Genomic DNA, 27,767 nt, shown 5'->3' with positions numbered 1-27,767 from the left:
GTAGCCACAAGTCTTTTATAGCGACATAATTTATATTTATTTATGTCATTTCACACGTAACTTTAATTGTGGTTTCAGTACTGAACTGATAAGAGACCTTTGGTAATAATGTTTTAATCACTGAACAGGGAGCTGTTTCTCATTCCCTGGAGGTCAAATGCAGTGTCCCATCCTGAAGCGAAGGTTATTGTGAAGTGTTTCTAATCTGATAATCAGCACACCTACCCACAAGTTTGCGTTACTTGGCTGATGTTTAACATTTGGGAACTGCTATCTAAGACGGATCAGCATCTGTGGTTCATCATCTTATTACTAATTTTCTGAATTTGCATAACATAGAAGCTGCAGTGCAGACCGCAGGCAGCAGCAGGCTGCACTGGCGCCGATCCCAGAAGATTTAGAACAGTTCACACCTGGAGTGTTTTTAATCTAACAAATGCTTGAAGCGTTGGATTCACCACTCTGTATCTGGACTGTACAGGTACAAATGTGGAAGTTTAAAAAATGAAAAATAAACATATTTTAAAGAACTCGTGACCTTTGAAAATATTGGTCTGCTGCAGTTCTTTAACTTGGATTTTTTTTTTTACCAGGTAAACATAAAATGTTTTCGGTTCATCATTAAAAATACATGTTATTGAAAAAACTTTATATTTGTTGACGACTTTACATCCCGGGTTGCAAGTAAAGCTTAAAAGTAGATGTGAGAACCCCCCCTTTTTTTTTTCTTTTTTTTTAAATAAATGGATTTCTGTATTGAGACTTTAGATGCCTGCATAAGCTGAGAGGTGACTCCATTTAAAACACTAAAACTAACCCTGGACCAAATAAAAACTAAATAATCTGAGAGCAAAAAGGGGCTAAACTGACACGATCAAATCCACTCTGGAAACTGAACTGAATAGAAAACAAAAACAAATCTGAAACTGTGGTCACTGCATGTTAGCGATGCATATTGAGACGCTGATATGCGTGTGCCTGCAGAGCTGGAGGAGCAGACCCGCAGAGCGCTAGAGTTGGAGCAGGAGAGGAAGCGGGCGAAGGAAGAAGCAGAGCGGCTGGAGAGGGAGAGGCAGGTGGCGGAGGAGGCCAAGGCAGCGCTGGCTCAGCAGGCCGCTGACCAGATGAAGACCCAGGAACAACTGGTACTTGCACACGCACGTGGATATTCATTCATTCATACTGGTGCTGTGGTCCAGGTGTAGATGCCACCAGATCTGTAAAAAACCACGTAACAGTTTTTTGTTATAGATTCATGTTTGACCAGTTCAGTGATTATTCATCATTTTCCTCTTTTATTCACATTTAGGATTTTTTTTTTTTTTACAAATAAATACATAATGTATAAAAAATTGTAACCATGTAGCAAAAGCTGTGTTTCTCCACCAGAACTATCCTTTCCCTAAAATATGAGAATTGCATCATTATTTCTGCTTCATATTATTTTGCATTGCAAATAGCATTGTGTGCTTGAAATGTCTGTTATGTTTGTGATAAGTTTTTGCTTGGATGTGTTATTATTTTCAACAGGCTGCTGAGTTAGCAGAGTTCACTGCCAAAATCGCTCTGCTTGAGGACGCAAAGAGAAAAAAAGAAGAGGAAGCAACAGAATGGCAACACAAAGTAATGTAACCCCTGCCTGTGTTTGTGTGTCTGTGTGGTTGTCATTACTCTTTCTAAGTATGCATGTATGTTCTTTCCAGGCTCTGTCAGCGCAAGAGGACCTGGAGAAGACCAGGGAAGAACTTAAGACGGCCATGACATCTCCACCGGCGCCAGAAAACGACGAGCAGGATGAAACGAACGCCGAGGCCAGTGCCGAGCTTCTCAGTGACGGCGTCACCAGCCACCGCAGCGAGGAGGAACGAATCACTGAGGCGCAGAAGAACGAACGTGTTAAGAAACAGCTACAGGTAGAAATGAGCTTGAGTTTCTGGGGGAGGGATTCTTCCAAAGGTACCCACTCACTGGTTACTTTGTTAGGTCCCACTTGCTGGGCAACTGCTTTAATCCTGCACGGCAAAGATTAAACAAAGGCCTCGAAAAATGCTCAGATTTCTGTCCATATCGACGAGACAGCATCACACAGTTGCTGCATGCATTAATGATGTGCATCTCCTGTTCCACAACGTCCCAAAGGTGCCCAGTTGGATTGAGAGCAGCTGGTGACCATTTGATCTCAGATATCTTCTTGTCATGGTCATTGTTAGTTTCCTGATCTTAGCTCACAGGAGTGTCACCGGTGTGGTGTAGCCCATCTGCTTCAAGGTGTGAGTTGGCTGTGTTCAGAGATGCTCTTGTGCATATCTTGATTGTAACAAGAGGTTATTTGAGTTACTGTTGCTTTTCTAGCAGTTTCTAGCAGCAGGCCATTGTCTGCAGGCATCAACAAGCTGTTTTCCGCTCACTTGATATTTTCTTTTTTGCTTTTAAGAAGAGAAAATATTTTTCTGTAAACCCTAGAGATGGGTGTGTGGGGAAAATCCCAGTAGATCAGCAGTTTCTGAAAGGCAGACAGCCCACCAACAACCATTTAATGTTCAAAGTCACTCAAAGTCCCCTTTCTCTCCCATTCTGATGCTCAGTTTAAATTTAGGCAGGTCATCTTGATCATGCCTAAATGCACTGAGTTGCTGAGATGTGGTTAGCTGATTAGCTATTTGCACGTAGTAGATTAAGAATAAAGTGTCCAGTGAGCTGTTTTAGATGCACACAACAAAAACTGTATGTGTGTGTGTTTTCTCTGCATTAATGAGAACTCCTTTCATCAAACATCCGAGCTGGCAGACACGCACACATTTGCTGCCAATTTGCTGCAACAGAAACACCACTTAAGAAAACGGGTTTCTATAAGACCGGCACATCAGTCGAGTTTGTCAGTGCAAATGCAAAGCCTCCAATCCCACTTTTCAACACAATCTCTGTATCTGGCATCATTTGCAACTTCAGGACTGTCACAAAGCTGAAAGGACTAAATAAATAATGCTTCTTTCAGTTTATTAGACAAAAGCCAAAAATCGTATTTGGCAATTTGATGGGGTTTTTTTGTTGTTGTTATTAATAAATTTCTGCAAAACTTTGAATGGACTTCTTTGTTCAGTGTGGTGAACAAAGCGAGGAAGTACTGTGTATCAGTCGGTCGAGTTTTGGATGTTTCTCAACACATGCAATCATTGGAAAAACAAAGATTGCACTAATTTTCTGTCCTCATTGGCACTATCGTACAATCTGTACATCTTACGGTGAAGCGTTGGTGGAAGGACTGCATCCTTTCTGAAACCACTGCTGCGTAGACACTGTGGCAAAGTTATTTTCCGGTAAAGCTGCTAAAAAGATCTGTGTCTGAATTTTGTAGTTTAATCTGCAGAAAGTAGCCTGTGCAGTGAAAAGCTCGTAAGTTTTCCTGCTGCACATTAGAATATACGACAGATTTGATTGCAGCTTCGGTTACAGCGGCGGTTTGTCTGAATCCAGAGCAGCTGTGAAAATACATTAACACTGCCTTTTATCTGCAAATCAGGTGGAGCATAAGCCAGCCTGGCAGGTTGTTTTCTTTTATCACTCAGCTGTACCGATGTCCTGTTGAACGGCAGCTGTTAAAAGCTTTTCATGCTTATTATGATATGGGAGCAACCACAAGCTGATGGCTGTCAGAATTCTGCATTTGTTGATCTTTACAACAATGTGTCTTTGTGTTTCTGGTCTTTAAAACTTGACTGAATAAACAAAAGCCAAAATTCCCTGTAGGAGTTGATAGAAATTTAAGCAAATATTTAATTCGAGCAACGATGGAGTCGATCTTAAGTGAATTGTCTCACCACCTCCCTCCCTTTGTCTTCCATCCAGGCTTTGAGTTCGGAGTTGGCGGAGGCTCGGGACGACACCAAGAAAACGCAGAACGACATGCTACATGCCGAGAACGTCAAAGCGGGCAGAGACAAGTACAAAACCCTACGGCAGATCCGCCAGGGCAACACCAAGCAGCGTATAGATGAGTTTGAGTCCATGTGAGCCAGAAACGTGGATGGACACAACACTGAAAAGAGACCGTTTGGTCTCATTGCCATGTCAACGCCTCACTCTCCTTGTAAAGCCCAAAACCTGCTGCCACTGCAGGATATCTTACCTTTTCTCTACCCCGGAAAAAGATGGGATAGCGGGCTTCGTAGCTTCAACCTCGCCAAAGCTCTGCCTAGCAGCGGCTGGCCAGCCACATACTCAGCTTTCTGCTTTTTAGAGCTCTGCCCTCGCCTCGATGAAGCACACGTCTTTTAATCAATCTGGACAAATAGCAAGCAACGCGTCGTCTCCCTGTACATTACTAGCAATTTAAAATGCTTGCATGTTTGATAATTAAACAATATCGCAACCTTTAGACAAAACGTGACTGTTCCGAAATGGTTTCTTTTATTCAACAAAATAAAATGATCATTTGTAGCTATAGCTTATTGATGTTGGGAGTTCGCTTTAATCTGTACCTTTATTTTGTCTTCAGCAGAACAATTTAAATTTTTTTTTAAACTGCTTTACTCGTGTCATTTCTTTCCCTTTCACTGCTGTCATTTTGTTTTGGTACAGTGACGCTGTCGGCCACATTCAGCAGTTAACTTGTTCTTTAACAGCTTGCGTGCTCACAGAGAGCCGTTAGCAGGCAGATAAGCAAACTAGATTTGCTTGGTGTTATCTTTCCATTGAGGCAGTTGTTTCAATATATATTTTGTCTCACAATAAAGAATGAATTTATATTTCCAATAATACACCTATGGTATGATCTTGGTCCTGACTCTTCCGTCAAACAGAATGAGTCTCAGATTTGCACCTTCAGTTATTTAGGGTTGCCATAATACTCAAGAACATTTAAATTTGCTGCTTAAAGCCGCTGTGTCATGTATGCCACTGAATTCAAAGCAACATGGCATCATACTGTCATGTAGAAAACTTATTAATTGGTGATCAGCAGGATGTGGCCTGAGCACCTCTATAGAAGCAGAAGTGTTGGGAGTTTGCTGCTGTGGTGCATTTAGCTGTGGTTTAACACAGTACCATAATCTTCCCATGAGTGGATGTCCCAGCAAAGTGAAAGCCAAATATGGTTCATATCATATCACCATAAACACCTCATGCCAGCTGTCAAGCACGGTGGAGGTGTCATATTCTGGGTTTGCTTTGCAGCTACAGAAGCTGAACACCTCGCAGGCACAGAGTCAGTCATGAATCATGAAGTCAAACTAGGTCATCAAGACAAGGATCCAGCGCACACCAACAAATCTGTAACAGAATGGCAAAAAAAATTAGTAAACTAATGTTTGCAAACCTCAATGGACTGAAGCTGTAAAGAAATCCTCCACAATATGACAGAAATTTAGCTACTGAATCATGGAATTCACTTAATTTTTTCACGGGGTCGCAAAGTGGAAAGTTTCTTTTTCATAACTTAATGGAAACATTTCGCAGCACTTTTTATTACTTTCTGCCACAGCTGATAGATCGTCAAAAAACAGGAAGAGTGATGCAAGTAAACACAACTGCAGTAGAGCAGTGATGTCACTTCTCTTGCGGTGTCCAAAATACCCAAAAGAAAAACTCTTCTAAAATCGGTGTGATAAGGTCCATCCAAAAGCGATCATGCAGGTTTCTGTGGCATCCGTGGTTCAGTGTAGGCACATTACATTTAATACAAATAAAAATGTTCACGAAGGAAAATTAAAAGACTTATTTCAAATCACACTATACCAAAATACAGCATGTACACAGACCAGGCAGGACGTGAAAGCTTTAAGTGAGGCTTTTATTGGTCACTTTTACATCACTCACAAGAACAGTCAACATGTCTCGTTCAGCCACATTTTCCCTGATCCTGTAGGTATGTCACATTTGTTTTATGTGCTCTTGTTTTGGGTTTCAATCTCTAAAGCTTAATTGAGCACAACAAATGTTTGGTGAAACAGACTCTGCAATGGTGGTTTTATAGAATAAAAAGTTAAACTCATACAGGGGCGAAAAAGTGAAAGTACTGTACATTAAACCAAAAATCAAAAAAGTTGTTGTGAAGCACAATTTTAATCACCTTAATCAATATAGTGATGAGTGACAACATACAGCGCTGGTCCACCAAATGCAAACAAAACAGCTTCAATGTCAATTTTCCACGTCTCTGACACTCATCTGGAAGGATAGTTTCATTCTTCCATCAGATATTCCCGCATTTAGTGTTTTGATGATGGTGGTGGGAAGCATTGTTTAACGTGCAGGTGGGGTTGGAATCAGGTGATCAACTCATCAATGCCATCTGAACTGAAATGTTTTGTCACAGGATAAATATGACGCCCCAGAACAACTGACGCTTCCCTCGAAGGGGACAAATGCAACCCAGAAATTCCCTCCTCCCCTCCTTTTAGGTTTTCCTTTTAATTTGTTAACTCTATGTATGAATCAATACTGTGATTTCCCACCATAATCCTGGATCACATTATAGAAAGAACCACTTTATTCCCTAGCATACAGTGAAACAGCAGCAATGGTCTAACACCTTTTTTTCTTTTTAATTTTGGTTTAATAAAAGCACCACTGGCCCGAGAAATGAGCAACAAACAGCCTTTTCCTTGGCTGTGGTCCCTGAAGAGATGGCACTTATTTCTGTAGCAGAAATGAAGCTGTATTAAAGCACACTAAAGATAAACATGTGAATGAACTGTGATAAACAGGGACTGTCGGCATTTTACATTTTTCCTATCGATAAAACACCTAATAAAATACAAACACACATGATTTTAGTCAAATGAGCAACAAATGACAAGTTGCTCGTTATCGGTTAATACAAACCCCACATGCAAATTCAAAATGCAAATAAAGCGCATTCAGACTGAACAGGAGGCAAATCTGAGTTCACTATGCACATACAAATCTCCTATTATTGCTTTGGTTGTCAGCAGATTGCTACTATCGTCTGTAGTTTGCAGGGAAAATGCTAACTACCACCTATGGCATAGAAAAACTGCAACCAAAGTTGGTGTGTTCCATGCTTACTGCCACCAACCTGCTAGCAACCAAAGCAGTCGCAAGGAGGTTTTTGCCAGCCGGTGGTGGAATATTTATTATGCCCTGGCTTTAGCAATCCATTTGCATCCTCCTTCAGAAGCTACTTGCCAACTGGTCAAGGACTACTCATTGCTCCCACACAACCTGTGGTTGCCAGAAGTTGCAGACCAGTTCCAAGGACTGTGTGACCAGGCCTAGAGTGCCAAAATTGGGACTAATCATGGCTATAATTGATGGTAAAATTGTCTCCATGATTGTCATATATAGATGACCCTTTCAGAAATAACAGGGCAGCTTAAAGTACTTTATTACAGTAATGATAATCCAGGATATGCTAGTTGTCGAGTCCAGATTCAAAACACTAAGACGGTGCAAGAAAACACTTGTGCTTTTCAATGGGGTTTTGCTACTCAATGCTTGACGTCACGGTGGCTAGGTCCATCTCTGATACTGTCTATCATTTCAGATCTTTTCCCCATGACCTGATATGAACCATCTTAGTTGTTGCAGAATTCTCCAACATATTTAAATCCAGGATTCTTGAGAGCCAGGTTCTTCTTTTTGATCACTGCTAGCTAAAGAGACAGAATTAAAATGGACATATGCAAAAGATGGAAAAAAGAAGAGATTTAACTGTAGTCATTCCAAATGTGGCCTGTATGTTGCTAACTAAAGAACATTTACATCTGTGTAGTCAGCACATTAGCTATACTTAAATTTAAGTATATAATTCAAGACAGAAATTTGCTTCATGTTCAGTCGGAATTCACTTTTTCAAGCAACAGCTATGAAGAAATCCATTCACAGCATGATGTCAGGACATGATTTAACACACACTTACTAGGATTTTTTTTTTTTTTTTTGAGAAAAAAAATACACACATTTAGAAAAATACCTTTTTAAAAAGTTTGTAATAATAGAAAAATATGTATTTGTACACTGAATAAAGTTGTTAATATTTATCAGAATGTAAACACAATAACTTTAGAAGTTTGTTAAATTATACTGTAGGGTGTCTTAACCCATTTAGCAAACACTAGCACATAGTGCCAGACTAGCAGGGTTACCACAGACTTAGCCTTTAGCATCATAGCGGATAACAATGTAATGATAAGAGAAAAAATGTAAAAAAAAAAACAAACAAAACAAAAACCTGACAGACTGTTACTCACATTTGTTCATGCCTTGCATACGACTCTCCAGGGTTTGAGAATAAAGTTTTTTGATGTTAGAAAGCTCCACAGAAATAAAGAAATACATTTTCTGGAAAGTGTTTAAGAAACATTTGGAACATTCAAGCTAGCTACAGCGTTTGCTGCTCCCATGGAGTGTGATGCTAGGAAACTTTAATAACAGCCAATCACATCACAAAACAACTTTAACAAGCTCTTTCTGTTATAACACTTTTAACCCTGATCACTTTTACTGTTTTATGAGCGTGTGCCAACTTAGCCTCTAGCTAACCAGTGTTAGAGGTTTCACCATTTCTGAGCTAGACTCCACCTTGTTTTCCGTTCACCGACAATACACACAACTATCCAAAAAGTGCACTTGAGACTTTACTGCACCCGGAAACAGGGAACAAGAATCCCCCTTACATAAAAGCCGAACTACCACGGGCGACATATTTTGCCACATAAAAATATTCAACTGAAAACTTGTTCTCACATTTTCATATAAAACAATGTTTATTTTAACCATATAGGATACAATTTGTATCAACTAAGAGAGGTGTCATCGGGCTACTTGAAATTAAGCTAACCAGGCGAGAGAGTTAGCTTTCCAAACAGTTCCTCAGGTAATAAAAATAACCTCACTGGCAGAGATAGTAAAAATAAATTATCATAATTTCATTCAAAAACACACAGCTCCAAGCAAGCTGCATTAAGAAGACACAACTTAAAAATCATTTTAAAACACTAAAAATATATTTTAAATCCCCCCCGCCCCCCGATTTTTGGGAGAAAACAGGCAATTCACTGAAGTCACCTTGGGCACTGCAAAATTATTATGAGTATAAATATATAAATAAAAAATATGGTTAAAAAAGTAAGGATAACTTATTTTAGACTGACAAATTATGCTAAAATAGCTGAACAATCAACTATGTGAGCCCTGCTGGCATTTAAGGAGGTCTGTGATGGTCAGGATCAGTTGAAGTTATTAAAAACTATTTTTATTGTCTTTTTTAACAGAACCACAGACTTTGAAACCAAACATGAACATCTCCTGAGAAAAAACCCTGAAAAGTAAAAAACTACCACGGTCCACCATGTAGTTTAGTGGTGATGCAGTGATTTTAAGGTTAAGATTTTCACCCGGTGCCTGTTTTGTTTTTTTATTCAATGTCCCATAAACTAAATAAACAAACTGTGGATCTGTGCAGTTAACACAACTGTATGCAAAGCATTAGAGGCAATTAAACCCTCCACCACTGATAAAGGAGACCCCGTGTCTCACACTCACACACATTAAGTATAATAAATTAACACATCATTTAAATTAAAACAATACCAACAATCTCTGTTCCCCATAAACATTTCCAGTTGCCACACTTTGAACCTGATTTAGCACACTGATATTGTTTAGCGATGGAAAGGAACAGCGCGTGATGAACCGTGAAGTCAGCTGACAGGGCTATCCTAACAGAGGAAATAACTCTCATTCAAAAGTGAACAACAGCTTGGGGTTTTCAAGTGGAGTTTTTGCTATCTTCTTTTGTGGGTGCTGGTTAAGTTTCACTTCCTTGTTGGGGGAAATCCACAAAATCTCGCAACAACTGATCTGCCACCTGTCAGCACAGAAAGAAAGCCGTTTGTTGGGCTTACTTGAGCGTCAACTATGGTCGGGCTGTATTTGCAATGTGGCAAATACGTGCGTGCCACGTTAATGCTGAAAATGTTAGAGCTACATACCCGATGTTGTCATCTCAGTGACTAAAAAAAAATCAGAAACAGAGAAACAGCGCAAACGGCTATAATTATACCCTGATATGATTGCCAAAAGAAATGATCTGAAGAAAGCAAAAAAAAAAAAAAAAGTGCCACAAAACTAAAATAATTTTAAAATTATATAAATAACTTAAATGTAACAAATAAATAAGTTTAAAATCAACAATACTGCCACCCTCGAAACACCTTAAAAGCTTCCCTAAATACAGTGCTGTTTAGACTCATAACCAAAAAAGATGAAACATGCAAATGCACCCCTACCTTTTCCTATGCTACGTTCAGAAGTAGCAGACATATTTCTAGAAAAAAAGTATGGCAATTTTGGTATTTCCCTGTATAATAATAGCATTAAAAAGGCAGCGTGTTAACAGCTGAAGGAGTCTCGTATCTTGTGATTTTGGTATGCCCAACCTGACTTTTTTATTAAGCTTACAGAGGATATACCCGTAAATACGAGTTTTTAAGATGAAAACTTCACTGTGTTTATTCAAGAGCTGTGCTGTGACTTCTCCATTAAAATGGCAGCTGCAAGCTCCTGAGCATCCGTCACATGTGGGTTCCTGGTCATTACCATCCTCACCAAATCTGGAGGGAAGATGCCGCACAAGTTAACAAACACCCTCTCCCTAAGGTCCTGGTATCGACCCAAGGCAGTTGGCTTTGCGTGCTGGGTTGCTGAGGGCATGTGGCTCTTGTGGGTAGGGACAGATGGAAGAGACTGCTGTGAAAGCGATGGAAGACCTGGTATTAAAAGGCCATGTGGTGATGAATGAACTTGCTGGCCCCAAGGAGAGTGTCCATGGACTTGTGGAAAACTCTTATAGGAAAACAGATCATAGTAAGGCTTAGGGGGTGGCTCATAATTAGGGTCCCAGTTCTGCTGGTGCTGAGGTTGTTGGGTTCGCACAGAGTAGTTTCTTCTAGAATGAACTGGTGAGCCTTCACACACTCTGTCCTGAAGCCCATGTTCCGGCCAAAGGGAGCCCACCATATTGTGGCCTAGAGGGAAGCTCTGAGACCGGGCGTGAGCAGTGGGAGTTTGGGGTGGATGTTGTGGATGAGGTGGTTCCCCTGGAAAATTGGCAAGCAGCTGAAGCTGTTTCTGGGGTTGGATGTAGACGGAAGCGGTGTTGACGCGATGTGGCGAAATGCGAGAGGCGACAGATGCTGGAGTATCTTCTATGCCAAAATCACGTTGTCTCCAAAGTCCTTGAGGATGGACATAGCCACGAGGAGAATGCTGGCTCAGACTAGGAGAAACACGGCTTGCCTGGTGGGGGTACTGGCCAGAGTAGTGATGATGATGGTGGTGGTGGGGATGATGGTGATGGCACTTGGGGCTATCATCTAACACGGGGTCAGGAGAGAAAGAATCTGAGCTGACACTGCTTTCACTGCTACAATCTGAAGCCAGTGAACTTGTGCCGAGCTCACCTGGAAAGAAGCATTCAGGAGTCTGTGGCACTACAAGACTGAGTCCCGAATAAGCCTTTACCACAGAGTTGTAGCCCACCACTGGAGAACTGCATCTGTAATAAGATTCAGCTTTGTTTGGTCCTGAAGCCCCGGCAATACCGGAGCTGCATCCAGTACTTCCAGCAGGGTGTTCCCATCTTTCCAGATGTCCCAATGAAGGCGGTCCCCCTGGAGCAGGATGTCCTACAATGTTATTGCTACAGCTGCCACTAAGACTGCTGTTTCTCCTCTGTTCCTCCACTTTGGAACTGACCTGAGTTTTGTCCTCCGAGAGCTCACTGAAGGAGCTCTGAAGGCTCCGATTTGGCTGTTTCTTTCCGGTATCCCGAATTAGCAGGGCCTCAGCCATTCCTTCTGATTGACCATTTTTTTGGCTCTTCGCCATCAGGGCATGTTCCAGCAGGCCTCTTGAAGCTACTGATGAAATTTTGGCACTGGCACGGAGTTCATCTGCCACAGCTCGCTGGGGCTGACTACCCCTTTCAGGGTGATAAAACTTGCACTTGTGGCCATATGTGCACTTTTTTCCTAATGGAAGAAAAAATATGAAGATTCTTTTGTCATTGTACTGGAATAAAAAGCATTTATTCTCGTACAATTCTTTATCTAATTCCACTATGCAAGAGCAGACATCTTCTGCAGAATAGCTGATAAGCATGCATTTGATAAGAAACATAACTAAACATTTTTTTATTACCATAAGGACATGGCTGCTTTCTATGTTCAGGAATAACAGGCCTCTTTCTCAAGAAATTCTCAAGACTAGGTCCATGGCGTCCCAGCGGGTCATCAGGTGGCATGAATCTAAATATACAGTTAACAGACTGAAATTAGATGCAAATATTGAGTACTTTCAAACACAGACATAAGTTGAAATTCTCCCCTTTTTTTTAACAACAAATTGGTTAGAGTAACACAAAGACAGCATATTATTTAGTATGTTCAAAGGTGCAGGGAAACAATGACGTTAAAAGGAAATCCAAAAGGTTTGCTTCTTGTGTTGGTGCGATATGCTTACTTGTCATTTACAAACGAGTACATCAGCAGGCGTTCATCTATAAATTTCCTCCACTCTGGCTTCTCATTCGCTAAGTCACGGTAGTTGTCGTTTGAAACAATTATACCATCTGACTCGTAGGCCAGTTTGACGATGAATCTGTCATCGTAGCAAACCACACGACGTCCCTGAACGCGTCGCGATGGAGTGAAAACCAAGATCTTTTCTTTCTCCAGACGCCGCAAGATCTCTTGGTCTGAACAAGGAGAGGTGCAGTAGTTAAATATAGAGAGAAAGACTAGAGTTAATGGATAATAGGAAATGCTTCCAAGAGCAGGATATTAAATCGCACCCTTTACACTGTTGTTATTCTGGGACTTTCAACTGTGACAACGACTGTAATTTTTACCTGTGATAAGAGCATCAGGTCGCGACTGCTCCTTTCTCCAAGCAGGGACAAACACTGTGATGTCACGGTGGCCTCGCTCCAAGAACCAATCAACTGCTAGCTTGATACCTTGGCAGGAAAAAACTTCCTTGTTCCCATGACTACACAAACAGAAGGCAAGCATCAGCCACGCAGCTAAGATTAAACTTTGCCTGTTTGCTTGTCATAGTCATACTGTCAGTACGGCAGGTTTTTTATGTTTTTTGAATTATAATCAAGTAACACAAAAAAAAGCTTAGAAGTCAAACTCTTGAATTAGGCATCTGAATGTAGAGTATCCTCAGGTTGATATTGTTGATAAAGATGTGTTTTGCATTTTACTAATGATTGTAACCATCTGAGGTTTAAGGTGGTAAATCCAACTAATTACAAACCAGTGATACAAACTACAAAGGCATAGCATTAGTTCACACAGGCCACAATCTCAAGCTCAGCTAGAATTAGCTGATACCCTTCTATGCATCGAATTGGCAATATAAAGCACTGCAAGCCACTTTGCAACCCATCTGTATTCCAACTCATTTCTTAGTAAATCTGATTAAATCACCTGTTTTCACTGATGTCTCCTCTATTGCATGACGAGGTCTTGCTGCTTGTCTCAGCATGTATAGGATGTAACATGTAACTAACATTAATAGTTTTAAACTGATATCTTCTTAAATGGTTTTGGTAAAAACTGGATTTACAAAAATTCAGAAAACTAAACAATGCATGTTGCATAAGCATTTCTCTAATGTGTGTTATATGGCTTTCAGCTTAGCTATATATGTTAGGCTCTTAAGCCAGATAATAGCTAATATAAAGTAATAAAGCTACACTCTTTGTGAGGTAAAGAGGTAGATACATGAAAGCGGAACAAAACCCAAGTATATTCCAAAGCTTCTCCTCCTCACCTCATCGCTACATTGCTTCCATCCACAACAACAGGTCGCAGGTTTTCTTTGTCTTGTAGCAGGTGGGACGGACACAGTAGCCGAGAAGAATCCAGAGAGGAGTTGGAGGTGGAGGACAAAGAGGACGAGGGAGACTGTGAGACAGCTTGACCTCCTTGCTGATCCATCTCTATTTTGGTTCCCAGTTTAACCAGCTCTCCCAGTATATCATTGATAAGTGCGTCAGGGCCTAGTTTCCTCAGGACCAGCAACACTAGCTCTTCGGGGTAGCCTAGTTTGAGAGCGAACTCCACCTTCGTGCGGCAGTGTGTGATGGGGTCAGTCAAAGATGTTTCCGGGGGGTCTCCAGGAGACGTATTTGGTGCCAGGTCCAGCCTGACTGGCTGAAAGACTGAGGACTCCTCCCTTTGGTGTAGGTGAAGCTGATCGTGATGCGGTGTTTTAGAGTCAGAACCAGACCCGGTCTGGAGCCTTTCATCTTCACTGTCAGAGATAGCACTCTCTTCAGAAAAGTTACTGCAACTGCTACTGCTGCTTGAATGAATGATAGAGCTAATGCCTCTGCTACCAGCAGTATTGCTGCTTTTAACAGTGACACCCGCTCCTAAATTCCCAGCCTGCCGTTCAGCACCTTCCACGTGTAGGTAGTCCAGATCCAGCCCTGGACTGAGGATGTGGCCTGTCCCATCCTCCAGATGGTCCTTCAGGCCCATGAATCCTTCTCATACATCCAGCTCCACTACCTCCGTGACCTCCCAAACACCTGACTGACCCCACTGTTACTACTGATACTTAACTCACTTACTAACTAGTCCTGTGAGGGTACCTGGAAATTAAAACATAAAAAGGTACTGGTTAAATTCTCAGTATATACTCACTTGTCATGTGATACCATCACATGAGGACACAGGGCACTACACTGCATTTATGATCAAATACAGAAACACTCGTGGTCAGTACTCCATTAACTTCTACATAAAAAACAATTGAAATGTCATAAACATTAAAAACCAAAAAATCTGTTTATCTAAAGTATGGCCCAATGATAATAAAAATTCTCCCCAGCAGCTGTAAGGGTATTTTATTCTGCTTCTTCCTCCCATCTCAAGCACGCCTCTTCTTCATCAAAAGGAAAAAAAACGCAGGGCCCAAAGCAGCAACACCTCCTCTGCCCTGGGATGCGTTTTGACAGAGTCTCTCTGCTCCAATAGCTAATTTGCATATTAAGTTCTGACTGCAAGATTCAAACGAGAAGCCTGCTGATGGTACATGCTTTATGATGCTTAAAACATGCAGGCTGAAAACTATCTTTACCAACTTCTACTGATTTGCATTTTAACAGTGATGAGCTGCGTTGTCAAACAAATAACAGCTCTGGGACAAAATGCGAAACACCCGAGTACCGAGCAAGTGAGGGGAAGCCAGCACAGATGTAATAACTGTGCAGCACGGGCAATTTTCATCTGCACTGTCAGAAACACTGTTAAATCATATCCAGCCCTCTACTTAAGGCATTTTTAATTCTTCAGTTTGATACTTTACAATTTAAAGCACCTCATTTTATATATACAGAGTACAAAACTTGACTCTGTCGTATGCAGGCATTCTTATTCTTATTGACATATGCGTTTTATTTTGTGAAATACATTACTTACTACAACAATCTTGCCATATGAAACACTTCATTGCTGCTTCACACCAGTAATATAAATAAAATAAAATAAAAGCCTTTTTGAAGCTTTTTTGCCCACCAGGCAGATTCTCCGCTTACCTAATCAATGCATGCACTAGCTGTAACTTCTAAAATGGGCTTGACATTGTTTGTCTCCTCATATTGTGGTGCATTGACCTAATACTCAAACATAGAAAAGCGCTTCTTCTTGATACATCATTTCAAAACAAATATGAGCAAAATTCATTCATATGCGTTTAGTGATTGCATTCACTAATGGAAACCGAAATGATCGTGACAACGTGACGTTATAGTAATTACAAAGATCTGCAAAGTTTGTGGCAAGTCATTGGACACGTAGTGTGTGTTAACTCAACAGAGTGTGTTAACTTTCTGTCTCATTGAGTAAGTGAGAAAACCCACTACAAACATGATTTTATTGTTAGCAGCCCTGTTTGGCACATCTGTATCCTCAGAGTAAATGTAAGAATAAGCTGTCATACAGAATCAAACACATTTTTAACTGCTTGGCACATTTTGCACATTCAAAATCTAAACGTGCAGCAAGAAAAGGTACAGCCAAAATTTTCAAACATGAGCAGCCAACAGGAGATTAAGTATAATTAAGAATAATTTATGAAAAAAAACATGGATATATGTATGATAAATTAAATCCATTTTGACTGGACAAAGCTAATGTTAAGAGGCAGGAGGTGCTGGCCGTGACATGAGTCAAAAAACACAACATTTTCCACTTATTTCAAATCTCCGGCCACTATCTAGGTGGGGCGTCCTATCAAAATCATAAAAAGAGGGCTCTTTCTGACACAAACAAACGTTACTGTTACAGCTGTGTGAGCTACCATGACAAAGAAAAATTACAAACTTCTATTTAAATCCTCAAAATAAAATCTTAAGTAATGTTTATGAAATTCAGTCAGTGACACAACAGCTAACACCGCAGTCAGTGTTTGTGTTTATGTGGCCTTCCTGAATGTTTCTCAGTTCCATCTGTGGTAGCAAATGAGAGAAACCCCTAATGCTGCTCAGAGCCTCTGAGTGTGGCCTGCTGGTTGTGTGGGGGTGCACAGACTGGCTGAAACAAAGAGTGATCTGTAAATTGTTCAGTGACCACTTTAAAAAAAGAAATTAAATGTCTTTGTTTACTTCCAGTGTATTCACACAAAACATCCACTAAATTACCGATGCTTTTGGTTGCTATAACCTCATTTTAAGTTGACTTTAAATGTTGCTCATTTCCTCAGAAATACTATATGTCTTTTTTTTTTTTTTTGCCTGTCCCGTTTGGTTCCTTTGCCGTCAGAATTATTGTCTAAAGGCAAAGAAAGATGCCCAACGGATTTACTTTACCAAATAGACCATCCCAGCCTTGCCGCGATGGTCTATTTGATTCACCTTTTATTTTTTATTTTATTTATTTTTTATTTTCACTTGCTAGATATGGGACAGACTTGAATGAGGAAAAGAAAAGGGAGAAAGAAAGAGGGAAAGAAAAACAGCGGAGAAGAGGGACGGTGATAAAGGGCAAAAAACAAAAACCAACTAAATAAGCAGACAAAAAAAATACATATATCAATCACCTGGATCACCTGTTGAGAAAGAAAAAAGAAAACAAGCAGAAGAAAACGAGAGCAATACAATAAACAACATCACGATGATCTATGGGAATATAACAGTAAATACTAAATATTAAACATTATTGTGCAGCACGTAATATCGACAGCGCACAGTGTGCTTTAGGAGCCAAAAAGGGTGAAGTTTGTGTGTGTGATCACCCGTGTGTACACCTGTGAGCATGGACGCGCTTGTTTTTAAAAGGTTCCTTCATGTAATGATCTGCTAGAGGGTGTGGGGAGAAATACTATATGTCTGGTTCCATATTTTTATTTAGCATACTAAATAAGCCTGGCATATTTTAAAGTTCAAAATAGTACCTTTATTTGATAGTGCTGGATATTTAATATTCTTAAATCACACTTACATCACCCTCACCCAGCTAAACATGAACATTTGAAAAAAAAAAGAAAAAGAAATAAAGCTGTCCAGCGCTCAGAGCAAGCCACCAGCTAGCTACTAGCAGCCTCGGTATGAGCAACAGAGGCAAGGGAAACATTATGGAGATGAGTGAAAAAGAGAAAAAAGTTATAAATATATAAAGATACTGAAAAATAGTGTAAGTACCTGACATTAGTTTTCTTAAGTAAATCTGCTGCATCTGCTGTTTGGTAAGGTAAAATATGTTGGATAAAGGTGGTTTAAAAAAACTCTTTCATTTTTGCACGTAGTTTTTAGATATTTAAGCAAGAAAAAAAACCCTCTAACTTACTCAAGTTTGGGGGGAAATAAGTTATATCCAGTAAAGTTCAATATTTTACATTAAAAAATGCTGTTTGTTTATATCAGCAGATCACAAAAATTGTACAACTGAACCAGCCAAGAAAAATAAAATCTACTATTTACGCTGGGCCTAGTTCCTGCCCTTCATAAACAGCAGGTTTGTACACCAGGTGGGTGGGGCTTCTTCAGCCCAAGCTGCATGCCAGAGATGACTATTTCATATAATATCCACTCTCACTGACATACAGATCCAAGAGTAGATAAAAATTCTGTGAATCAGAGCGTGAAGCCTCGTGTTTGGTTCATATTGAACATGAACATCCACTGTTCTAGCAGAATATATATGAAGGAAAAGCATTGTATACAAATTACCCGTTAACCTAGTTTAGTCTTGTTGGCTTCATGCATAAAAAAACAGACAGAGCCAAGATCCTTCTTTGAGGGTACCTCTGCTCGAGAAGGTACAAAAAAATTTATCTTCAAACAGAGGCATAGAAAAAGGAAGTGACAGTTGAAAACCAGTCATATGATGACTTGCTTCAACACCCCACCTGTAACTGATGTGGACAGAGTGGGCCTGCTTCAGTTTTTAGTGACAACGGTTCACATCACAAACAAATAACAACAATTGTGTTTGCATGTAAGGTTGTTTATCTGTGGAAATACCCACGGAGGGTACTTCCAGTGCATGAAACTGCCCTGAGATCTGTGAGAAGTGAACGGGAATGTTATTTACAAGTTTGAAGAACAACATTTGAAGAAGATGCACCAAAGTACGATGTCAAAAAAAAAAAAAAGATTTCTGTGAAAGAAAAATACTCTGTTATGCTGCTCTGGACAAAATAATGCTGATTTTTTTATGTGCTGACACAAGGTGAACAAATACTGTCTGGTAGCATTGGAAGACTTCAGTTTACTTCATGAAGCTGCTCCTCATACAAGACTGAACATTGATTTCAAAAGATACATGTTTTCACCAGTTGTTTGCAAATCACTTCAAAAGAGCTACTTCTGCACTCTGTATGCGCTCCTATTTATGGTTATAGTTTAAAGAAGAATTTCTCAGATCGCACGCTAAAGCACTGGAAAGCAGGGGCCTCTTAATGTCCCGACCCCCGACGTCTAAGCCGCACCGCCGCTGTTTTTCATCCTGAATGCCACAAGAGAGCCGGAATAATTTAGTCCAGCAAAAAAAAAAAAAAAAAAACAGAAAAAAACAAAAACAAAAGAGGCACAAAGGGGAAGAGAGCGAGAGTGAGTTTGTGTGTGTGTCGGGGGGGAAGAAGTGTGTCTGGCGTGCCGTCCTTCAACAATGCAGCTGCCACACAATCTGTCCTCCTGTGATGGGAGTATTGTTCTCTCGGCCCGAGCAGCATGCACAGACGGAGGCTGGGGCTTCTTTTTTTTTTTTTTTAAACCCATTCAACCCCCACACCAACACATCAACATGCAAAGCATGCCTGCTTATGCATCAGCCGCGCGGACTTCAGTCGCAGGATACCAGACGGAATCTCTGAGGAGTCAGCAGAAATGTGAGAGTGACACAGCAAGTGTGAAAACCCACTCATAAGGCAGTCCGGTGACATGTGGTGTGATCTCTGCACTATATACGAGTGCTGTATGAAGGCGTGTGAATACACAAATGTATTTGCATGGAAGTTTTTGGGAAAACCAAGAGGAAAAAAGAAACTCCAATAACTCACGAGGAATGCCATTAAGCTGTTCCTTGTAGTATTTCTTATAATATTTCAATTCCATTTTAATGTTACTTAATACTACACAAAGACCTGGATGACAATCAAGCTATTATAGTTTGTGTTTCAAACATACTAAATACATAAATAAATAATATCGCTGGTGGATTTGTACAATATCTGAAAATTTCCAGTTAAACTTTGAAGCACTGAACAGCAGCATCTATTGCTTCATTTAGTTTTATAAGTGTTGATGCTGTGGGTGTGGATCATAAACCAAGAATGCAGTTCAAGAGTCCTGTACAGCAGCAAGAAGTGCTACAAAGGAGACTTTTGAGTACGTTGGAAGGTGTTTGTATATCTGTCAGTCTTTGGTAACATGACAGCATCACCACAATGCAAGATGCAGTCAGATAATTCACAGGTGTGCAGCCGACATGAAAATAAGAGTGGGTGCCTTCCAACAGCTTAGTGGTTTCAGAGCTGGGGTGATCCCTACACATGCTAAACTTTAGTTTTGAATGAACTTTCTGTTCACTGCTGTCTATCCAGAATAGCCCATCTTGAAGTACAGAACACAAGCAATTGTCTCCTGGTTAAACCTGGACTTGGTTGCAGGGAGGAAACTCAGCCTATCAGATGACTGTATAGTGTTAATATACACGGAGAGAGTTTACATAGTTTTTATATTTAGTTACAGGGTGAGTTTTTTAGCTTCTGCCACCACACAGCGTCAAATCACCAACCGTTTTGTTCTTTTCAGTATGAAATATCAGAGACGGGTGAAAAGAAAATGCAATTCCTGGTTAATACTGGTTTTTTTTGAGCAGCCATATATTACAAGATGAGCTGCAGTGACAGATTAGCTTAAACCATTTAGCTGAGCATGCATAGCCATTGATTAGTCTCCTAAAAAACTTAATTACATGCATCAAAATCTTGAAGAACTGTAACGATCCTTTAAGTCCCTTTGGATAAAATAAATAAAGAAAGAGTCTCACAAACCGTCAGCTACCATGAGTTTTAATTTTGAGTGTGTATTTTATTGGAAAGAATAACTTGTCTACCAAACTTCGGTGAGTCAGTGTTTCGTCGAGGGGAAGCTGAGAGTCTTTCCATACTGAGCAGATGTTGCAGTCTGCACTTCGTTGACCTACCCTGCCCATCTTGACAGTGGTCTGTGCGTATCATTATATGTGTTGTGATCCCGGGTTAGCCCCCTTGGGTGTGGGGTAGAAGGATGAGCTCCCCTGAGGAAAGACCCCGACCAGTCCCTCAGGGCCACCGCATGGCTGCCATTTGCCGGCTGAGTACAGCAGTGACCCAGTCTGCCACGCCAGCGACCGGCTGGGAGGGGGACAAAGAGGGTGCGGAGAGTGGGTGTGGGGGTGCATATAGGATTGGGGGGAGTGGTGGTGGGGACAACAGATGCCTGCTGAAGCCACAGGGGACCTCCCTGAAAGCATCCTGTTCCTACACCCTCCCTGACTGCAACTGGTGGTGTCCAGATTCATCTTCATTGATACATATCACCACTGTCTGTCATGTGGCTTTTTTTGGTAGTGGGCAGCACTCGGTTTCACCTCTAAGCTGTGCAGAGTCTGAGTCTGCCTCCCTCGCTGCTCAACTGAAGGCCATTAGACCCTGCTAACGTTCGTCAGCACATATGATAATCTATAATTTGTTTACATTAATTTAATTGAAGTGAAACCTAACCAATGACCCGTCGAGGGGGGAAACCCGAGGAATCCCCCAAAGAGCCCCGATTTAAAACCACAAACAGCCTTGTCTTAATTTCACTTGTGAGCTCAGACTGCGATGCTTATGTATACGACAACCTTCCAGAGTGAACTGCGCTGTTCTAAAAATCGCACTCAGTAACTAACAGGTATTATTTGTCTATAAATGTCCCCGTCTGAGCGTTACATCAACAAAGACTGTGCAGCTTTAACTGTTGTAGTATTACAGCACGTCTGTTCACTGGTCACATATGTTTATCATTAGGTTATATGGTTACAGAGATTTCATGATAAAAAAAAAAAAGAGTGAAAAAAACATCAAAATACTGCAGATAATCCAGGATGAAGTATGACAGCAGTGTTATCAGCGTCTTTAACGGGCAAACGCGAATCCAAGCTAAACGCACAAAAGTAAATTGGTAAGACTTACCGAACAGTTCCCCGAGAAACAGCAAGGCAGTAAAGCACAGAAGAACCGAGAACTCCTACAAAGTGTCTCCTGACATGCTACTCTGGATCATATCAGCAACAAAGCTCAAAGTGGGAAAGGTTTTAAAAAAGAAAATGACCCAGTAAAGTGGTGAGGACTAAGCCCAGGAGTATGGCCCGATTTCCTTTTAATGGAAAAAAAGGAAGTTAAATGTCTTGTATCCACTAGAGAACTGGAGAAAGCAGCCAGTCCAAGTGGGGCTGAGCAAAAAATGAGTTCCCTGGTCGAGTCTGGCAGCAGTCTTAAGTGATCAACCATGAAGTTCTCCTTTTTTTTTCTTTTTGTTGTTGCAAAGCAGAGTGATGTGTCCTGAAGCTGCAGGGCTAGCAGTGTTACTGACAGCAGATGGAGTTTAAGGCACCTACCGTCCCCTCCTCACTGTGAGTCTGCCCACCAATACGAGCACAGAAATCTCCTCACACAGCTCACTTTCCTCTCTTCACCAAATCTCCTTCTGTACACACGCCAATCACCCCCCTCTCCACCAATAAAAAAGGGACTGTGAGATGTAGTAGGGTAACTCCACCCCTTCCCAACCCCTCCCAAACCTCACAGACACACGCACACATCACCAGACCATCCGCCGACCATCAGCCATGAATGGACGAGAAGGCATGAGTTGACAATAGAGGGGAGGGGGACACAAAGGAGGGCCCTCAGCGGGCAGCTGCACGCGGACACACCGTCCTTAGAGCTATTACACCCAGACACACACGCACATGCACTCACAAACACACACACACACACAAACAGATACACAACAAGAAAGAATGAGTAAAAAAAAAAAAAGAAAGAAAGAAAAAACAGCACCCAGAATGGAGCCCTGCGTAACACCTGGCTCGGTGGAGACGGCTGTTGCCTTCTACATCTTTGTTTCATGGTGGGAGGACTGGCTTGACTCAGACAATGAGACAATTATGTTAAAAGTAGTGTGTGCTTCCCAAAATGGGTGTCAGGAGTGTGATCGCCTACGAGTGCGTATGCATCTCTCTGATGGAAAGTTAGCAGGTGGGGAAGGAAGCTGCAGTGAGCAAAAGACACCAAACTAACACAGTAAAAAAACAAAAACAAAAAAAACCCCAGTCATTACAATCAGGAGGAATTTTTCAGTCTCAAAGGAAGTCGGGCTGGACTTGAACAGCTCAAGTTAACCAGTCATTTCACATTTAGATAGAAAAAGATTTATGATTTTATTTTTCCAGAGAATAATAAAAACACATTTTAAAACATCCCGTGAACAAACGTAATCTTTAACAATTTCTGTGTGAGGTTTGCAAACACCTAAGGGGAAGATTGTGCTCCACGTTCCTGAGCAGATTAAATTCCTTTAATCTAAATGTAGATGTCAGCGAGGGAATGTTGATTGACATATAAATAACAGACTGTATACCAGAGTCAAAATCTGAAGAGTTAAGCCAACCGAAGGTATCCTTAATGACCAGCAGGGGGCGACTGCTTTAGTTGCAAAAATTGCATAGAAGTCTAGGTTAGAAAAAAGACCCCTCAGCTCCTTTCATCAGCGACCATGGTTCAAACATTCCTGATCATTTTATGGGCTCAAGTGCTATTTTCACATCACACTGTTTACACGTGCACATCATCTATACACATCTGGCTAGCAAAAAGCAAAAGATCTCAGTTAGATCCTGGGAACAGACAGGATTTCATTCAATATAAAAAACTCTGCCAAATCAAACATGGTGGAGCTACCTGCTGTGGCAAGCCCTTGTAAATAAGGGAGCAGCTGAAAGTAGCTTTGTTGTTGAAATTTGAGACGTTTCATAATCAAATTTCGGAAATTCTTTGAAAAAAAAAAAAAATCTCAATACCAAATCTCAGGTCTTTAAATCCAAATTGAACCTCACGTAGTGGAGCTTTGACCTTTAATGGCTCTTTAATAAAATCTGTCTTGTCTCGTGTAGAGTCATATTGTGGCATGTTTCCATTTGAAATGCAGTCAATATTGCCAGCGGACGACAGTCAGGAAGATGTTCCAGCTAAGCCCACACAGTCTCAGTGGAAAGTCATTTATGTGGCGTGCCACTCTTAAAGCTACACTAACAAGACACTCTGTTAGGTGCATACTACTAGTCCCAGGTTTGATCCTATTTTGCTTTGAGGACTTCATAAATTTTTCATGACTGCAAATTGAATTCTTGTCAAATGTGTGTGGGAATGTGGGAAATATAGAAGTGCGCTACTGAATTGCAATCAGGTGTGTACGTCTGGGTTCTTAGTTGTTGTTTTTGTCTGATCGGGGACTAAAAATGAAAAGTAGCCATTTTGTGGATGCACAGCAGCCACCTGCTGTTCAAACTGTTTGTTTTTGTGGGGCAGCCAATAAGAAGAAAGCTGGCTCAAAGGGTGGGACGTTAATACTGAGGGGCTTCAACCTTTACACCGGGAATGTCAAACTTATTTCATATTAGGGGTCAAATACAGTCCACTTTGATCTTCAAGGCGCTGGACCACTGAACTTCCCCTTTCTATCAGTGTGAAGAAGTTTAACCACATACAGTGGGGCAAAAAAGTATTTAGTCAGCCACCGATTGTGCAAGTTCCCCCACTTAAAATGATGACAGAGGTCAGTAATTTGCACCAGAGGTACACTTCAACTGTGAGAGACAGAATGTGAAAAAAAAATCCATGAATTCACATGGTAGGATTTGTAAAGAATTTATTCGTAAATCAGGGTGGAAAATAAGTATTTGGTCACCTCAAACAAGGACAATCCCTGGCTCTCACAGACCTGTAACGTCTTCTGTAAGAAGCTTTTCTCTCCCCCACTCGTTACCTGTATGAATGGCACCTGTTTGACCTCATCATCTGTATAAAAGACACCTGTCCACAGCCTCAACCAGTCAGACTCCAAACTCCGCCATGGCCAAGACCAAAGAGCTTTCGAAGGACACCAGGAAAAGAATTGTAGACCTGCACCAGACTGGGAAGAGTGAATCTACAATAGGCAAGCAGCTTGGTGTGAAAAAATCAACTGTGGGAGCAATCATCAGAAAATGGAAGACATACAAGACCACTGATAATCTCCCTCGATCTGGGGCTCCACGCAAGATCTCATCCCGTGGGGTCAAAATGATCATGAGAACGGTGAGCAAAGATCCCAGAACCACACGGGGGGACCTGGTGAATGACCTGCAGAGAGCTGGGACCAAAGTAACAAAGGTCACCATCAGTAACACACTACAACGGCAGGGAATCAAATCCCGCAGTGCCAGACGTGTTCCGCTGCTGAAGCCAGTGCATGTCCAGGCCCGTCTGAAGTTTGCCAGAGAGCACATGGATGATACAGCAGAGGATTGGGAGAATGTCATGTGGTCAGATGAAACCAAAGTAGAACTTTTTGGTATAAACTCAACTCGTCGTGTTTGGAGGAAGAAGAATACTGAGTTGCATCCCAAGAACACCATACCTACTGTGAAGCATGGGGGTGGAAACATCATGCTATGGGGCTGTTTTTCTGCCAAGGGGACAGGACGACTGATCCGTGTTAAGGACAGAATGAATGGGGCCAAGTATCGTGAGATTTTGAGCCAAAACCTCCTTCCATCAGTGAGAACTTTGAAGATGAAACGAGGCTGGGTCTTCCAACATGACAATGATCCAAAACACACTGCCCGGGCAACAAAGGAGTGGCTCCGTAAGAAGCATTTGAAAGTCCTGGAGTGGCCTAGCCAGTCTCCAGACCTCAACCCCATAGAAAATCTGTGGCGGGAGTTGAAAGTCCGTGTTGCTCGGCGACAGCCCCAAAACATCACTGCTCTTGAGAAGATCTGCATGGAGGAATGGGCCAAAATACCAGCTACTGTGTGTGCAAACCTGGTAAAGACCTATAGTAAACGTTTGACCTCTGTTATTGCCAACAAAGGTTATGTTACAAAGTATTGAGTTGTATTTTTGTTATTGACCAAATACTTATTTTCCACCCTGATTTACGAATAAATTCTTTACAAATCCTACCATGTGAATTCATGGATTTTTTTTTCACATTCTGTCTCTCACAGTTGAAGTGTACCTCTGGTGCAAATTACTGACCTCTGTCATCATTTTAAGTGGGGGAACTTGCACAATCGGTGGCTGACTAAATACTTTTTTGCCCCACTGTACTTTGAGACAGCTTAATATAAGAAAAGGAAGTGCAACTCCAACAGCATGTCCTAGATTTTCCACATAATATAAGAAATTTTCAATATGACGTTTTTAAGAGATGTGAAAAATTACAGAAAAAATTACAGTAGCTCATTGCGCAGATTGTCCCGTAACTATAAAACAGAAAGTTTCCATTAATTCACAGAAAATGTTGTTAGTTGGAGACCCATTGTGAAAAAATTGTCTATAGTCAACAGTGAAAAAACGGGAACTTTTCTGTTATTTGATTGTTTATCTTGCTTAATTACTGTGGTGCAATATGAATGATCATGTCTCTGTAAGGAGAAAATGCTGAAAAATGTAACTAAAATATGTTAAAAAGTCCAAAACTTTATGCCCTCCTTCACATTTTCCAAAGTGTCCAATGCACCAGATTCAAGTCTTTGCCTGGCCAATTCTAACCCCACACCAACTCTGGACCCCGGACCTTATGTTCGACACCCACGCTCCACCAATACCATGTTATGTAAATAAAGATTACATTGAACTTTACTTTATCAGAGCCCAAAAGTAAAAATGAATAGGTCTCCTTTCATTTTCTTAATTCTCTTAATAAATAAAATAACGACAATTATTACAAAGACAATGCTTTCCCGTAGCTGTTTCTAGTTCGTCTGTCTTCCCCCATCTCACATACTTTCTTCCCAACACCATCCACAACGTGCATCCCCCTCACTCTTTGTCTCAACTTTTCTAAGTGACCCTTATTTTTTGTTTTACTTTTCGGTTGGCCAGTTAATCTTCTGTCTTTTGTCTTCCAAAAACAAAAAGAGAAAAAATATATAAGGCCCCCCTTTGCTTGCTTAGGAAAAACCCATGGTAAACAACTTAACATGTGGTAAACATGGTTCTTAATCCAGGAAAATAACTTTAAATTACTTAACATGAAAAGCGGCCAAACCTGGCTCACCTGGAAAGTCCAGGCCATGCAAAACTGTTGGCCTGCTCCCATTGTTGTCTAAAGCCTCAGAATTTATCCCTCAGGGTTGAGCACTCACTATGTTTTTACAGTAGGCATCACTGGTTCTTAAAATGCAAATCTGACCACATCAAGCAGTAATACCTGTTCTGTGTACGCCCATGATAAACACAGGCAGCATAATGGTGTCACTCCCTCTACAGGGAAGACTTTAAAAAGATGTAGGTGCAGAGTTTGTTCAAGTTTCAAACAAAGAACCCTCTGAGTCATCACAGGCGTTAACTCTGAACCTGTCCCTTAAATAAATCCATATTTTGGACAAAGTTGAAAAAAAATTCTTTTCTGGGAACCATTTTGATTTTATTTTATTTTTTAAATGTGTGTCAGTTAGACTGATTTTTTTTCTTTGACTGATTTGAGTTGGAGTCATCGCCGATGATGACTGAAACCTCAGATGACTGAAACCTCAGATGGATAAAGGTGTGTTATGTGCTGGCATCTACATATCTGGTAGTTATAGTGTGAAATGTGGACTTCTTCTGCTAAAGAAATGCTTCATTGTATTATCCATTGTCTAAGCCGTTGGTTCCCTTATGGTGTGAATTGTTACTGTACTGTCTACTGTGTACATGCTTTGAACACACTCATTTCCTCAAAAAACAAAAAAAACTCTGTCAAAGAGAGCCCCAGTCCCTTTGCATGGTTCCTGGATGATGGGAAATTCAAAGGCCCTGAATGACAGCAAGGATCGTATGCGGCGTTAGCCATCATGATTCACCAGCACAGATGATTAGCGATGACCTTTAGAAAAGAGAAAAAGTATCACAAAGGCAACTTGTCTCAAAGTACAGCTAGTCTGGGGATGTCAACAGCCCCTACGCCGAAAAATCTCTGTGTTATTGTAACTTTAAGCGCCTTGGAGTCGACT

At 41.0% G+C, this 27,767-nt stretch overlaps 2 protein-coding genes across 5 annotated transcripts in view; one reads left to right on the top strand and one right to left on the bottom strand.

Moving 5' to 3' along the window:
- The window catches only part of LOC102776592 (radixin), a 46,469-nt gene extending 41,712 nt beyond the window's left edge, over positions 1-4,757 (top strand). For all 4 annotated transcript variants that reach the window (XM_035909029.2, XM_006793632.3, XM_006793630.3 and 1 more), the window contains exons 12-15: positions 985-1,145; positions 1,531-1,623; positions 1,704-1,913; positions 3,847-4,757. In XM_035909029.2, the coding sequence (XP_035764922.1) occupies positions 985-1,145; positions 1,531-1,623; positions 1,704-1,913; positions 3,847-4,011 (629 nt within the window). In that variant the 3' untranslated portion in view covers positions 4,012-4,757. The remainder of the gene's footprint in view (positions 1-984; positions 1,146-1,530; positions 1,624-1,703; positions 1,914-3,846) is intronic.
- Positions 4,758-8,148: 3,391 nt separating this feature from the next.
- On the bottom strand, positions 8,149-22,122 carry LOC102777273 (putative ribonuclease ZC3H12C). Its single transcript, XM_035909028.2, has 6 exons — positions 21,697-22,122; positions 13,804-14,629; positions 12,872-13,011; positions 12,484-12,718; positions 12,163-12,269; positions 8,149-11,993 (listed from the first exon to the last, which is right to left on the bottom strand). The coding sequence occupies exons 2-6, from the start codon at positions 14,514-14,516 to the stop codon at positions 10,477-10,479; spliced, it is 2,712 nt and encodes a 903-aa protein (XP_035764921.1). The 5' UTR covers positions 14,517-14,629; positions 21,697-22,122; the 3' UTR covers positions 8,149-10,476.
- Between the last annotated feature and the right edge of the window lie 5,645 nt (positions 22,123-27,767).

The sequence above is a fragment of the Neolamprologus brichardi genome, chromosome 16 (genome assembly GCF_056152115.1).
Source record: "Neolamprologus brichardi isolate AB-2024 chromosome 16, ASM5615211v1, whole genome shotgun sequence".
NCBI classification, from domain to species: Eukaryota; Metazoa; Chordata; class Actinopteri; order Cichliformes; family Cichlidae; genus Neolamprologus; species Neolamprologus brichardi.
Note: the sequence above shows the minus strand (reverse complement) of the source record. Positions and strands in the feature narration are given on the sequence as shown.

Bases quoted from the DNA above. Each gene is read 5' to 3' on its own strand.
- LOC102777273 (XM_035909028.2), bottom strand. From the start codon at position 14,516: ATGGGCCTGAAGGACCATCTGGAGGATGGGACAGGCCACATCCTCAGT. The intron at 13,012-13,803 runs GTGAGGAGGAGA...CTGTTTGTGTAG, and splicing joins GGAAGCAATGTAGCGATGAG to TCATGGGAACAAGGAAGTTT. The intron at 12,270-12,483 runs GTAAGCATATCG...CTGTATATTTAG, and splicing joins TACTCGTTTGTAAATGACAA to ATTCATGCCACCTGATGACC.